The sequence below is a fragment of the Scyliorhinus torazame genome, chromosome 18 (assembly GCF_047496885.1).
Source record: "Scyliorhinus torazame isolate Kashiwa2021f chromosome 18, sScyTor2.1, whole genome shotgun sequence".
NCBI classification, from domain to species: Eukaryota; Metazoa; Chordata; class Chondrichthyes; order Carcharhiniformes; family Scyliorhinidae; genus Scyliorhinus; species Scyliorhinus torazame.
In genome coordinates, this window is record NC_092724.1 from 27,424,955 (window position 1) to 27,441,840 (window position 16,886).

General features: G+C 45.0%; 1 protein-coding gene across 3 annotated transcripts in view; it reads left to right on the top strand.

The window, feature by feature from the left end:
* The window catches only part of mast3b (microtubule associated serine/threonine kinase 3b), a 180,914-nt gene that overhangs the window by 115,862 nt on the left and 48,166 nt on the right, over nucleotides 1-16,886 (top strand). For 2 of the 3 annotated variants that reach the window (XM_072482439.1, XM_072482437.1), the window contains 4 exons: nucleotides 12,506-12,638; nucleotides 12,800-12,858; nucleotides 16,092-16,180; nucleotides 16,279-16,487. In XM_072482439.1, coding sequence (XP_072338540.1) covers nucleotides 12,506-12,638; nucleotides 12,800-12,858; nucleotides 16,092-16,180; nucleotides 16,279-16,487 — 490 coding nt within the window. The remainder of the gene's footprint in view (nucleotides 1-12,505; nucleotides 12,639-12,799; nucleotides 12,859-16,091; nucleotides 16,181-16,278; nucleotides 16,488-16,886) is intronic. The other variant, XM_072482438.1, reaches the window with a different exon arrangement.

Below are 16,886 nucleotides of genomic sequence, written 5' to 3' on the forward strand. Positions count from 1 at the left end.
CTGAATAAACAGTGACTCATGTATAGTTACACAGTGAGTGACCATGACCCTGAATAAACAGTGACTCTGTACAGTTACACAGTGAGTGATCCTCACCCTGAATAAACAGTGACTCTGTACAGTTACACAGTGAGTGACCATGACCCTGAATAAACAGTGACTCTGTACAGTTACAGTGAGTGATCCTTGCCCTGAATAATCAGTGACTCTGTACAGTTACACAGTGAGTGATCACACCCTGAATAAACAGTGACTCTGTGCAGTTACACAGTGAGTGACCCTGACCCTGAATAAACAGTGACTCTGTACTGTTACACAGTGAGTGATCCTTACCCTGAATGAACAGTGACTCTGTTCAGTGACACAGTGAGTGATCCTTACCCTGAATAAACAGTGACTCTGTACAGTTACACAGTGAGTGATCCTCACCCTGAATAAACAGTGACTCTGTACAGTTACACAGTGAGTGACCATGACCCTGAATAAACAGTGACTCTGTACAGTTACACAGTGAGTGACCATCACCCTGAATAAACAGTGACTCTGTACAGTGCACAGTGAGTGATCCTTACCCTGATTAAACAGTGACTCTGTACAGTTTCACAGTGTGTGAACATGACCCTGAATAAACAGTGACTCTGTACAGTTACACAGTGAGTGATCCTTACCCTGAATAAACAGTGACTCTGTACAGTTACACAGTGAGTGATCCTCACCCTGAATAAACAGTGACTCTGTACAGTTACACAGTGAGTGACCCTCACCCTGAATAAACAGTGACTCTGTACAGTTACACAGTGAGTGACCCTTACCGTGAATAAACAGTGACTCTGTACAGTTACACAGTGAGTGATCCTTACCCTGAATAAACAGTGACTCTGTACAGTTACAGTGAGTGATCTTTACCCTGAATAAACAGTGACTCTGTACAGTTACACAGTGAGTGATCGTCACCCTGAATAAACAGTGACTCTGTACAGTTACACAGTGAGTGACCCTTACCCTGAATAAACAGTGACTCTGTACAGTTACACAGTGAGTGATCATTTCCCAGAATAAACAGTGACTCTGTACAGTTACACAGTGAGTCATCCTTACCCTGAATAAACAGTGACTCTGTACAGTTACACAGTGAGTGACCCTGACCCTGAATGAACAGTGACTCTGTACAGTGACACAGTGAGTGATCCTTACCCTGAATAAACAGTGACTCTGTACAGTTACACAGTGTGTGAACATGACCCTGAATAAACAGTGACTCATGTATAGTTACACAATGAGTGACCATGACCCTGAATAAACAGTGACTCTGTACAGTTACACAGTGAGTGATCCTCACCCTGAATAAACAGTGACTCTGTACAGTTACACAGTGAGTGAGCATCACCCTGAATAAACAGTGACTCTGTACAGTTACACAGTGAGTGATCCTCACCCTGAATAAACAGTGACTCATGTATAGTTACACAGTGAGTGATCCTCACCCTGAATAAACAGTGACTCTGTACAGTTACACAGTGAGTGACCCTTACCCTGAATAAACAGTGACTCTGTACAGTTACACAGTGAGTGATCCTCACCCTGAATAAACAGTGACTCTGTACAGTTACACAGTGAGTGACCATGACCCTGAATAAACAGTGACTCTGTACAGTTACACAGTGAGTGATCCTCACCCTGCATAAACAGTGACTCATGTATAGTTACACAGTGAGTGATCCTCACCCTGAATAAACAGTGACTCTGTACAGTTACACAGTGAGTGACCCTTACCCTGAATAAACAGTGACTCTGTACAGTTACACAGTGAGTGATCCTCACCCTGAATAAACAGTGACTCATGTTTAGTTACACAGTGAGTGATCCTCACCCTGAATAAACAGTGACTCTGTACAGTTACACAGTGAGTGATCCTCACCCTGAATAAACAGTGACTCTGTACAGTTACACACTGAGTGATCCTCACCCTGAATAAACAGTGGCTCTGTACAGTTACACACTGAGTGATCCTCACGCTGAATAAACAGTGACTCATGTATAGTTACACAGTGAGTGATCATTACCCTGAATAAACAGTGACTCTGTACAGTTACACAGTGAGTGATCCTCACCCTGAATAAACAGTGACTCTGTACAGTTACACATTGAGTGATCCTCACCCTGAATAAACAGTGACTCTGTACAGTTACACAGTGAGTGACCCTTACCCTGAATAAACAGTGACTCATGTATAGTTACACAGTGAGTGATCATTACCCTGAATAAACAGTGGCCCTGTATAGTTGCACAGTGAGTGATCCTCACCCTGAATAAACAGTGACTCTGTACAGTTACACAGTGAGTGTCCGTTACCCTGAATAAACAGTGACTCTGTACAGTTACACATTGAGTGACCATGACCCTGAATAAACAGTGACTCTGTACAGTTACACAGTGAGTGTCCGTTACCCTGAATAAACAGTGACTCTGTACAGTTACACAGTGAGTGATCCTTCCCCTGAATAAACAGTGACTCTGTACAGTTACACAGTGAGTGACCCTTACCCTGAATAAACAGTGACTCATGTATAGTTACACAGTGAGTGATCATTACCCTGAATAAACAGTGGCCCTGCATAGTTGCACAGTGAGTGATCCTCACCCTGAATAAACAGTGACTCTGTACAGTTACACATTGAGTGACCATGACCCTGAATAAACAGTGACTCTGTACAGTTACACAGTGAGTGTCCGTTACCCTGAATAAACAGTGACTCTGTACAGTTACACAGTGAGTGATCCTTCCCCTGAATAAACAGTGACTCTGTACAGTTACACAGTGAGTGACCCTGACCCTGAATAAACAGTGACTCATGTATAGTTACACATTGAGTGATCCTCTCCCTGAATAAACAGTGACTCATGTATAGTTACACAATGAGTGACCATGACCCTGAATAAACAGTGACTCTGTACAGTTACACAGTGAGTGATCCTCACCCTGAATAAACAGTGACTCTGTACAGTTACACAGTGAGTGACCATGACCCTGAATAAACAGTGACTCTGTACAGTTACACAGTGTGTGACCATCACCCTGAATAAACAGTGACTCTGTACAGTTACACAGTGAGTGATCCTTACCCTGAATAAACAGTGTCTCTGTACAGTTACACAGTGAGTGATCCTTACCCTGAATAAACAGTGACTCTGTACAGTTACACAGTGAGTGATCCTTACCCTGAATAAACAGTGTCTCTGTCCAGTTACACAGTGAGTGATCCTCACCCTGAATAAACAGTGACTCTGTACAGTTACACAGTGAGTGACCATGACCCTGAATAAACCGTGACTCTGTACAGTTACACAGTGAGTGACCATCACCCTGAGTAAACAGTGACTCTGTACAGTTACACAGTGAGTGATCCTTACCCTGAATAAACAGTGTCTCTGTACAGTTACACAGTGAGTGATCCTTACCCTGAATAAACAGTGACTCTGTACAGTTACACAGTGAGTGATCCTTACCCTGAATAAACAGTGTCTCTGTACTGTTACACAGTGAGTGACCATCACCCTGAATAAACAGTGACTCTGTACAGTTACACAGTGAGTGATCCTTACCCTGAATAAACAGTGACTCTGTACAGTTACACAGTGAGTGACCATGACCCTGAATAAACAGTGACTCTGTACAGTTACACAGTGAGTGATCCTCACCCTGAATAAACAGTGACTCATGTATAGTTACACAGTGAGTGATCCTCACCCTGAATAAACAGTGACTCTGTACAGTTACACAGTGAGTGACCCTTACCCTGAATAAACAGTGACTCTGTACAGTTACACAGTGAGTGATCCTCACCCTGAATAAACAGTGACTCATGTATAGTTACACAGTGAGTGATCCTCACCCTGAATAAACAGTGACTCATGTATAGTTACACAGTGAGTGACCATGACCCTGAATAAACAGTGACTCTGTACAGTTACACAGTGAGTGATCCTCACCCTGAATAAACAGTGACTCTGTACAGTTACACAGTGAGTGATCCTCACCCTGAATAAACAGTGTCTCTGGACAGTTACACAGTGAGTGATCCTCACCCTGAATAAACAGTGACTCTGTACAGTTACACAGTGAGTGATCCTTATCCTGAATAAACAGTGACTCTGTACAGTTACACATTGAGTGATCCTCACCCTGAATAAACAGTGACTCATGTATAGTTACACAGTGAGTGATCATTACCCTGAATAAACAGTGGCCCTGTATAGTTACACAGTGAGTGATCCTCACCCTGAATAAACAGTGACTCTGTACAGTTACACAGTGAGTGATCCTTCCCCTGAATAAACAGTGACTCTGTACAGTTACACAGTGAGTGACCCTGACCCTGAATAAACAGTGACTCATGTATAGTTACACATTGAGTGATCCTCTCCCTGAATAAACAGTGACTCATGTATAGTTACACAATGAGTGACCATGACCCTGAATAAACAGTGACTCTGTACAGTTACACAGTGAGTGATCCTCACCCTGAATAAACAGTGACTCTGTACAGTTACACAGTGAGTGACCATGACCCTGAATAAACAGTGACTCTGTACAGTTACACAGTGTGTGACCATCACCCTGAATAAACAGTGACTCTGTACAGTTACACAGTGAGTGATCCTTACCCTGAATAAACAGTGTCTCTGTACAGTTACACAGTGAGTGATCCTTACCCTGAATAAACAGTGACTCTGTACAGTTACACAGAGAGTGATCCTTACCCTGAATAAACAGTGTCTCTGTCCAGTTACACAGTGAGTGATCCTCACCCTGAATAAACAGTGACTCTGTACAGTTACACAGTGAGTGACCATGACCCTGAATAAACCGTGACTCTGTACAGTTACACAGTGAGTGACCATCACCGTGAGTAAACAGTGACTCTGTACAGTTACACAGTGAGTGATCCTTACCCTGAATAAACAGTGTCTCTGTACAGTTACACAGTGAGTGATCCTTACCCTGAATAAACAGTGAGTCTGTACAGTTACAGTGAGGGATCCTCACCCTGAATAAACAGTGACTCTGTACAGTTACACAGTGAGTGATCCTTACCCTGAATAAACAGTGACTCTGTACAGTTACACAGTGAGTGATCCTTACCCTGAATAAACAGTGAGTCTGTACAGTTACAGTGAGGGATCCTCACCCTGAATAAACAGTGACTCTGTACAGTTACACAGTGAGTGATCCTCACCCTGAATAAACAGTGACTCTGTACAGTTACACAGTGAGTGATGCTCACCCTGAATAAACAGCGACTCTGTACAGTTACACAGTGAGTGATGCTCACCCTGAATAAACAGTGTCTCTGGACAGTTACACAGTGAGTGATGCTCACCCTGAATAAACAGTGACTCTGTACAGTTACACAGCGAATGATCCTCACCCTGAATAAACAGTGACTCTGTACAGTTACACAGTGAGTGATCCTCACCCTGAATAAACAGTGACTCTGTACAGTTACACAGTGAGTGATCCTCACCCTGAATAAACAGTGTCTCTGGACAGTTACACAGTGAGTGATGCTCACCCTGAATAAACAGTGACTCTGTACAGTTACACATTGAGTGATCCTCACCCTGAATAAACAGTGTCTCTGGACAGTTACACAGTGAGTGATGCTCACCCTGAATAAACAGTGACTCTGTACAGTTAGACAGTGAGTGATCCTCACCCTGAATAAACAGTGACTCAGTACAGTTACACAGTGAGTGATCCTTACCCTGAATAAACAGTGACTCTGTACAGTTACACAGTGAGTGACCCTTACCCTGAATAAACAGTAACTCTGTACAGTTACACAGTGAGTGACCATCACCCTGAATACACAGTGACTCTGTACAGTTACACAGTGAGTGACCATCACCCTAAATAAACAGTGACTCTCTACAGTTACACAGTGAGTGACCATCACCCTGAATACAAAGTGACTCTGTACAGTTACACAGTGAGTGACCATCACCGTGAATAAACAGTGACTCTGTACAGTTACACAGTGAGTGATCCTTATCCTGAATAAACAGTGACTCTGTACAGTTACACAGTGAGTGATCCTCACCCTAAATAAACAGTGACTTTGTACAGTTACATAGTGAGTGATCCTTACCCTGTATAGTGACTCTGTACAGTTACACAGTGAGTGACCCTTACCCTGAATAAACAGTGACTCTGTACAGTTACACAGTGAGTGACCATCACCCTGAATAAACAGTGACTCTGTACAGTTACACAGTGAGTGATCACACCCTGAATAAACAGTGACTCTGTACAGTTACACAGTGAGTGATCCTTACCCTGAATAAACAGTGACTATGTACAGTTACAGTGAGTGATCCTTGCCCTGAATAATCAGTGACTCTGTACAGTTACACAGTGAGTGATCACACCCTGAATAAACAGTGACTCTGTGCAGTTACACAGTGAGTGACCCTGACCCTGAATAAACAGTGACTCTGTACTGTTACACAGTGAGTGATCCTTACCCTGAATGAACAGTGACTCTGTTCAGTGACACAGTGAGTGATCCTTACCCTGAATAAACAGTGACTCTGTACAGTTACACAGTGAGTGATCCTCACCCTGAATAAACAGTGACTCTGTACAGTTACACAGTGAGTGACCATGACCCTGAATAAACAGTGACTCTGTACAGTTACACAGTGAGTGACCATCACCCTGAATAAACAGTGACTCTGTACAGTGCACAGTGAGTGATCCTTACCCTGATTAAACAGTGACTCTGTACAGTTTCACAGTGTGTGAACATGACCCTGAATAAACAGTGACTCTGTACAGTTACACAGTGAGTGATCCTTACCCTGAATAAACAGTGACTCTGTACAGTTACACAGTGAGTGATCCTCACCCTGAATAAACAGTGACTCAGTACAGTTACACAGTGAGTGACCCTCACCCTGAATAAACAGTGACTCTGTACAGTTACACAGTGAGTGACCCTTACCGTGAATAAACAGTGACTCTGTACAGTTACACAGTGAGTGATCCTTACCCTGAATAAACAGTGACTCTGTACAGTTACAGTGAGTGATCTTTACCCTGAATAAACAGTGACTCTGTACAGTTACACAGTGAGTGATCGTCACCCTGAATAAACAGTGACTCTGTACAGTTACACAGTGAGTGACCCTTACCCTGAATAAACAGTGACTCTGTACAGTTACACAGTGAGTGATCATTTCCCAGAATAAACAGTGACTCTGTACAGTTACACAGTGAGTCATCCTTACCCTGAATAAACAGTGACTCTGTACAGTTACACAGTGAGTGACCCTGACCCTGAATGAACAGTGACTCTGTACAGTGACACAGTGAGTGATCCTTACCCTGAATAAACAGTGACTCTGTACAGTTACACAGTGTGTGAACATGACCCTGAATAAACAGTGACTCATGTATAGTTACACAATGAGTGACCATGACCCTGAATAAACAGTGACTCTGTACAGTTACACAGTGAGTGATCCTCACCCTGAATAAACAGTGACTCTGTACAGTTACACAGTGAGTGAGCATCACCCTGAATAAACAGTGACTCTGTACAGTTACACAGTGAGTGATCCTCACCCTGAATAAACAGCGACTCATGTATAGTTACACAGTGAGTGATCCTCACCCTGAATAAACAGTGACTCTGTACAGTTACACAGTGAGTGACCCTTACCCTGAATAAACAGTGACTCTGTACAGTTACACAGTGAGTGATCCTCACCCTGAATAAACAGTGACTCTGTACAGTTACACAGTGAGTGACCATGACCCTGAATAAACAGTGACTCTGTACAGTTACACAGTGAGTGATCCTCACCCTGAATAAACAGTGACTCATGTTTAGTTACACAGTGAGTGATCCTCACCCTGAATAAACAGTGACTCTGTACAGTTACACAGTGAGTGATCCTCACCCTGAATAAACAGTGACTCTGTACAGTTACACACTGAGTGATCCTCACCCTGAATAAACAGTGGCTCTGTACAGTTACACACTGAGTGATCCTCACGCTGAATAAACAGTGACTCATGTATAGTTACACAGTGAGTGATCATTACCCTGAATAAACAGTGACTCTGTACAGTTACACAGTGAGTGATCCTCACCCTGAATAAACAGTGACTCTGTACAGTTACACATTGAGTGATCCTCACCCTGAATAAACAGTGACTCTGTACAGTTACACAGTGAGTGACCCTTACCCTGAATAAACAGTGACTCATGTATAGTTACACAGTGAGTGATCATTACCCTGAATAAACAGTGACTCTGTACAGTTACACATTGAGTGATCCTCACCCTGAATAAACAGTGACTCTGTACAGTTACACAGTGAGTGATCCTCACCCTGAATAAACAGTGGCCCTGTATAGTTGCACAGTGAGTGATCCTCACCCTGAATAAACAGTGACTCTGTACAGTTACACAGTGAGTGTCCGTTACCCTGAATAAACAGTGACTCTGTACAGTTACACATTGAGTGACCATGACCCTGAATAAACAGTGACTCTGTACAGTTACACAGTGAGTGTCCGTTACCCTGAATAAACAGTGACTCTGTACAGTTACACAGTGAGTGATCCTTCCCCTGAATAAACAGTGACTCTGTACAGTTACACAGTGAGTGACCCTTACCCTGAATAAACAGTGACTCATGTATAGTTACACAGTGAGTGATCATTACCCTGAATAAACAGTGGCCCTGCATAGTTGCACAGTGAGTGATCCTCACCCTGAATAAACAGTGACTCTGTACAGTTACACATTGAGTGACCATGACCCTGAATAAACAGTGACTCTGTACAGTTACACAGTGAGTGTCCGTTACCCTGAATAAACAGTGACTCTGTACAGTTACACAGTGAGTGATCCTTCCCCTGAATAAACAGTGACTCTGTACAGTTACACAGTGAGTGACCCTGACCCTGAATAAACAGTGACTCATGTATAGTTACACATTGAGTGATCCTCTCCCTGAATAAACAGTGACTCATGTATAGTTACACAATGAGTGACCATGACCCTGAATAAACAGTGACTCTGTACAGTTACACAGTGAGTGATCCTCACCCTGAATAAACAGTGACTCTGTACAGTTACACAGTGAGTGACCATGACCCTGAATAAACAGTGACTCTGTACAGTTACACAGTGTGTGACCATCACCCTGAATAAACAGTGACTCTGTACAGTTACACAGTGAGTGATCCTTACCCTGAATAAACAGTGTCTCTGTACAGTTACACAGTGAGTGATCCTTACCCTGAATAAACAGTGACTCTGTACAGTTACACAGTGAGTGATCCTTACCCTGAATAAACAGTGTCTCTGTCCAGTTACACAGTGAGTGATCCTCACCCTGAATAAACAGTGACTCTGTACAGTTACACAGTGAGTGACCATGACCCTGAATAAACCGTGACTCTGTACAGTTACACAGTGAGTGACCATCACCCTGAGTAAACAGTGACTCTGTACAGTTACACAGTGAGTGATCCTTACCCTGAATAAACAGTGTCTCTGTACAGTTACACAGTGAGTGATCCTTACCCTGAATAAACAGTGACTCTGTACAGTTACACAGTGAGTGATCCTTACCCTGAATAAACAGTGTCTCTGTACTGTTACACAGTGAGTGACCATCACCCTGAATAAACAGTGACTCTGTACAGTTACACAGTGAGTGATCCTTACCCTGAATAAACAGTGACTCTGTACAGTTACACAGTGAGTGACCATGACCCTGAATAAACAGTGACTCTGTACAGTTACACAGTGAGTGATCCTCACCCTGAATAAACAGTGACTCATGTATAGTTACACAGTGAGTGATCCTCACCCTGAATAAACAGTGACTCTGTACAGTTACACAGTGAGTGACCCTTACCCTGAATAAACAGTGACTCTGTACAGTTACACAGTGAGTGATCCTCACCCTGAATAAACAGTGACTCATGTATAGTTACACAGTGAGTGATCCTCACCCTGAATAAACAGTGACTCATGTATAGTTACACAGTGAGTGACCATGACCCTGAATAAACAGTGACTCTGTACAGTTACACAGTGAGTGATCCTCACCCTGAATAAACAGTGACTCTGTACAGTTACACAGTGAGTGATCCTCACCCTGAATAAACAGTGTCTCTGGACAGTTACACAGTGAGTGATCCTCACCCTGAATAAACAGTGACTCTGTACAGTTACACAGTGAGTGATCCTTATCCTGAATAAACAGTGACTCTGTACAGTTACACATTGAGTGATCCTCACCCTGAATAAACAGTGACTCATGTATAGTTACACAGTGAGTGATCATTACCCTGAATAAACAGTGGCCCTGTATAGTTACACAGTGAGTGATCCTCACCCTGAATAAACAGTGACTCTGTACAGTTACACAGTGAGTGATCCTTCCCCTGAATAAACAGTGACTCTGTACAGTTACACAGTGAGTGACCCTGACCCTGAATAAACAGTGACTCATGTATAGTTACACATTGAGTGATCCTCTCCCTGAATAAACAGTGACTCATGTATAGTTACACAATGAGTGACCATGACCCTGAATAAACAGTGACTCTGTACAGTTACACAGTGAGTGATCCTCACCCTGAATAAACAGTGACTCTGTACAGTTACACAGTGAGTGACCATGACCCTGAATAAACAGTGACTCTGTACAGTTACACAGTGTGTGACCATCACCCTGAATAAACAGTGACTCTGTACAGTTACACAGTGAGTGATCCTTACCCTGAATAAACAGTGTCTCTGTACAGTTACACAGTGAGTGATCCTTACCCTGAATAAACAGTGACTCTGTACAGTTACACAGAGAGTGATCCTTACCCTGAATAAACAGTGTCTCTGTCCAGTTACACAGTGAGTGATCCTCACCCTGAATAAACAGTGACTCTGTACAGTTACACAGTGAGTGACCATGACCCTGAATAAACCGTGACTCTGTACAGTTACACAGTGAGTGACCATCACCCTGAGTAAACAGTGACTCTGTACAGTTACACAGTGAGTGATCCTTACCCTGAATAAACAGTGTCTCTGTACAGTTACACAGTGAGTGATCCTTACCCTGAATAAACAGTGACTCTGTACAGTTACACAGTGAGTGATCCTTACCCTGAATAAACAGTGTCTCTGTACTGTTACACAGTGAGTGACCATCACCCTGAATAAACAGTGACTCTGTACAGTTACACAGTGAGTGATCCTTACCCTGAATAAACAGTGACTCTGTACAGTTACACAGTGAGTGACCATGACCCTGAATAAACAGTGACTCTGTACAGTTACACAGTGAGTGATCCTCACCCTGAATAAACAGTGACTCATGTATAGTTACACAGTGAGTGATCCTCACCCTGAATAAACAGTGACTCTGTACAGTTACACAGTGAGTGACCCTTACCCTGAATAAACAGTGACTCTGTACAGTTACACAGTGAGTGATCCTCACCCTGAATAAACAGTGACTCATGTATAGTTACACAGTGAGTGATCCTCACCCTGAATAAACAGTGACTCATGTATAGTTACACAGTGAGTGACCATGACCCTGAATAAACAGTGACTCTGTACAGTTACACAGTGAGTGATCCTCACCCTGAATAAACAGTGACTCTGTACAGTTACACAGTGAGTGATCCTCACCCTGAATAAACAGTGTCTCTGGACAGTTACACAGTGAGTGATCCTCACCCTGAATAAACAGTGACTCTGTACAGTTACACAGTGAGTGATCCTTATCCTGAATAAACAGTGACTCTGTACAGTTACACATTGAGTGATCCTCACCCTGAATAAACAGTGACTCATGTATAGTTACACAGTGAGTGATCATTACCCTGAATAAACAGTGGCCCTGTATAGTTACACAGTGAGTGATCCTCACCCTGAATAAACAGTGACTCTGTACAGTTACACAGTGAGTGTCTGTTACCCTGAATAAACAGTGACTCTGTACAGTTACACAGTGAGTGATCCTCACCCTGAATAAACAGTCACTCTGTACAGTTACACAGTGAGTAACCCTTACCCTGAATAAACAGTTACTCTGTACAGTTACACATTGAGTGATCCTCACCCTGAATAAACAGTGACTCATGTATAGTTACACAGTGAGTGATCATTACCCTGAATAAACAGTGGCCCTGTATAGTTGCACAGTGAGTGATCCTCACCCTGAATAAACAGTGACTCTGTACAGTTACACAGTGAGTGTCCGTTACCCTGAATAAACAGTGACTCTGTACAGTTACACATTGAGTGATCCTCACCCTGAATAAACAGTGACTCATGTATAGTTACACAGTGAGAGATCATTACCCTGAATAAACAGTGGCCCTGTATAGTTACACAGTGAGTGTCCGTTGCCCTGCCTCCGGTGCTTATTTGAGTCATAGTCTAATCATTTTCCTGGACTTTCGTGGCAGGAGTTTGACCCTGAAGAGTTTTATCATTTACTGGAAGTAGCAGAGGGACATGCAAAGATTGGGCAAGGAATCAAGACAGATATACCACGATACATCATCAGTCAGCTGGGCTTGACCAAGGACCCACTCCAGGGTAATATTGTGTTTTCCGATTTTCTCTCTGGGATGTCTATTTGATTATTTTCTACGACATGATTAATTCCTTTGTACATTTTTTCTCCACCGAGTTGGAGTGTTTTTGATTTCACAGTTATTACGTGTACTCAGTTTACTTCTATTTCCTACTTTATCCAGACATTTTTCAATTGGACGGTTTAAGCTCAATTTCCCCGCAGTCATCTGATTTTCAGGATGTGAGTAAGCATAATTATTCTTTTTCTTTTGTGATGTCAGTGTGTTTGATGATGGGAAGTAGCAATATTGATCTGGTAAAGGGGGCAATATAATGCATGAGAGGGTTAATGGTACATGGCAAGTAGTCAGAATGTTGTATGTTTGAATAACAGGCCAGAACACACAGTCGAGGCCAATAGCCCAGGGAGTACTGAGGGAGAGCCGCACTGTCAGAGGCACAGTACTGAGGGAGTGCTGCACTGTCAGAGGGTCAGAACTGAGGGAGTGCTGCACTGTCAGAGGGTCAGTACTGAGGGAGTGCTGCACTGTCAGAGGGACAGTACTGAGGGAGTGCTGCACTGTCAGAGGGTCAGAACTGAGGGAGTGCTGCACTGTCAGAGGGTCAGTGCTGAGGGAGTGCTGCACTATCAGAGGGTCAGTACTGAGGGAGTGCTGCACTGTCAGAGGGACAGTACTGAGGGAGTGCTGCACTGTCAGAGGGTCAGAACTGAGGGAGTGCTGCACTGTCAGAGGGGCAGTACTGAGTGAATGCTGCACTGTCAGAGGGTCAGTACTAAGGGAGTGCTGCACTGTCAGAGGGTCAGTACTGAGGGAGTGCTGCATTTTCAGAGGGTCAGTACTGAGGGAGCACTGCACTGTCAGAGGGTCAGTACTGAGGGAGTGCTGCACTGTCAGAGGGTCAGTACTGAGGGAATGCTGCACTGTCAGAGGGTCAGTACTGAGGAAGTGCTGCACTGTCAGAGGGTCAGTACTGAGGGAGTGCTGCACTGTCAGAGGGACAGTACTGAGGGAGTGCTGCACTGTCAGAGGGTCAGAACTGAGGGAGTGCTGCACAGTCAGAGGGTCAGTACTGAGGGAGCGCCGCACTGTCAAAGAGTCAGTACTGAAGAAATGATGCTCTGTCGGAGGGTCAGTGCTGAAGGAGTGCTACATTGTCAGTGGGTCAGTACTGAAGGAGTGCTGCACAGTCAGAGGATCAATACTGAGGGAGTGCTGCAGTGTCAGAGGATCAGTACTGAAGTCAATGCTCCACTGTCAGGGTATCAGTCCTAAACGTCAGCACTGTCAGTGGGGCAGTACTGAGAGAGCGTGGCACACTCAGAATGACAGTACTGAGGCAGCACTAAAGCGTCAGAGCATCAGTAATGGGAGAGCTCCGCACTGTCAGAGAGTACCGAGGAAGTGTCGCCTGTCAGACAGTCAGTACTGAGGGAACATTGCACTAACAGAGGGTCAGTCCTGAGGAAGGGTTGCACTGTAAAAGGATCAGTACTGAGGGAATGATGCACTGTCAGAGGGTCAGTACCGAGGGAGTGCTGCACTGTCAGAGGGTCAGTACGGAGGGAGTGCTACACTGTCAGAGGGTCAGTACCGAGGGAATGCTGCACTGTCAGAGGGTCAGTACGGAGGGAGTGCTACACTGTCAGAGGGTCAGTACTGAGGGAGCGCCGTACTGTCCGACAGTCAGTACTGGGAGCGTTGCACTGTAAGAGGGTCAGTACTGAGGGAGTGCTGCACTGTAAGAGGGTCAGTACCGAGGGCATGATGCACTGCAAGAGGGTCAGTACTGAGGGAGTGCCGCACTGTCGGAGGATCAGTACTGAGGGAGTGCTGCGCTGTCTGAGGGTCAGTACTGAGGGAGCGACGCACTGTCGGAGGGTCAGTATTGAACGAGTGCGGCACTGTCAAAGGATCAGTACTGAGGGAGTGCTGCACTGTCAGACGATCAGTACTGAGGGAGAGCTGCACTGTCAGAGGGTCAGTACTGAGGGAGTGCTGCGCTGTCGGAGGGTCAGTACTGAGGGAGTGCTGCACTGTCAGACGGTCAGTACTGAGGGAGTGCTGCACTGTCAGAGGGTCAGAACTGAGGGAGTGCTGCACTGTCAGAGGGTCAGTACTGAGTGAATGCTGCACTGTCAGAGGGTCAGTACTAAGGGAGTGCTGCACTGTCAGAGGGTCAGTACTGAGGGAGTGCTACACTGTCAGAGGGTCAGTACTGAGGGAGTGCTGCACTGTCAGAGGGTTAGACTTAGGGATTGCTGCACTGTTAGAGAGTCAGTACTGAGGGAGCGCTGCACTGTCAGAGGGTCAGTTCTGAGGGAGCGCTGCACTGTCAGAGGGTCAGTACTGAGGGAGTGCTGCACTGTCAGAGGGTCAGTACTGAGGGAGTGCTGCACTGTCAGAGGGTCAGTACTGAGGGAGCGCTGCACTGTCAGAGGGTCAGTTCTGAGGGAGCGCTGCACTGTCAGAGGGTCAGTACTGAGGGAGTGCTGCACTGTCAGAGGGTCAGTACTGAGGGAGTGCTGCACTGTCAGAGGGTCAGTTCTGAGGGAGCGCTGCACTGTCAGAGGGTCAGTATTGAGGGAGTGCTGCACTGTCAGAGGGTCAGTACTGAGGGAGTGCTGCACTGTCAGAGGGTCAGTACTGAGGGAGTGCTGTACTGTCAGAGGGTCAGTACTGAGGGAGTGCTGCACTGTCAGAGGGTCAGTACTGAGGGAGTGCTGCACTGTCAGAGGGTCAGTACTGAGGGAGTGCTGCACTGTCAGAGGGTCAGTACTGAGGGAGTGCTGCACATTCAGGGTTAGAGGAAATGCTGCTCGATCCCATCTTTCTTGCGAGACTTTTTTCTATCTGCCTTCTAAGGTAGTTGGAAGTGATCATTTGGCACCAATGTTGCCAGAATGAGTGGGTTCCCACATTCTCCTGGCTAATATTCACATCATATGGGTGCTTGCTGTGTATAATGTGGCAACTTCATGTCCTACTACAGCGACATCCCTTCAAAAACACTTAATTGCTTTGGGATGTCTCGAAACGAAGGAAGACAACAGAACAGGACGAGGGCTAACGGATCAGAGTGAGGGGGGGCAACAGAACACACCGAGGGTCAACAGGACAGCGTGAGGGGCAACAACAAGATAAGGGGGGTAACAGCACAGGGTGGCAGATAAACAGGCCTGGGTGAGGGGGTAACAGAATTGGGTGATTGAGTAACACAGGACAGGAACAGCAGACCAGCAACGGGGCAACATCAGAGCGAGAGGGGCATCTGAGCTGGGTGAGGGGGGCCGGGGAACAGATTAAGGAGGCAGCGGAATAAGGCAAGGGACCCTGGCGATCAGTGGGTTTGACGTTGCTTTCTGAAGGTTTTCATGACTCCAATTCCACATTTTTTGCTGAATCTTTGATAAAGGGAGAATGATCATTTTTAATTCCAAAAATGTTCTTTCAGCAGAACCGAGCAGCTTCCATTCCAACACAGAGAAAACCCAATGAGAACGATTTTGAGACCATTAAGCTGATCAGTAATGGAGCATATGGGTAGGTCAAAAACTCCTTCCCGTCAAATCCTTTCCCTTGAGAAGTTGCAGCGAGTTGGAGTGAATGAGTGTTTAATCAGACATTTGTGCCCCCTATAGAGCAGTGTATCTTGTCCGACACACAGAAACAAGACAGCGATTTGCCATGAAGAAGGTCAACAAACACAACCTGATCCTGAGAAATCAAATCCAACAGGTGTTTGTCGAGCGTGACATCTTAACGTTTGCCGAGAACCCGTTTGTTGTCAGCATGTATTGCTCCTTCGAAGCCAGGCGCCACCTCTGCATGGTGATGGAGTATGTGGAAGGTAGGGCTGGAGAGTCACAAGTAGTAAAGGTTATTTCCCAAAATTGTGATCTTATATCTATGACCATAACTTGGGCCTGTGACGCCAGGGGGAAAATGAACCATCATTAAAGGTTTGTCTAGTCACAGACGTTAAATCTATTGGAGTTATTGGATTCATATGGGTTATACAGCAGGGAACTAATGTACTGACCTGGAACCCGTGCTACTGATTTTAATTAACTCAGCTCCACTGAATCTATTCAATACATGGAAATTGATGCATTTAACACAGTCACAAGTTCACACCAGCCTGCTTGACCAAGGCCACCGTGCCAAGGAATGACAGCAGAGGCAAGTATAGACCAACACGTCACCATTAAAAACCACTTCTTCATCACAGATTCCACATCCTGCCGAC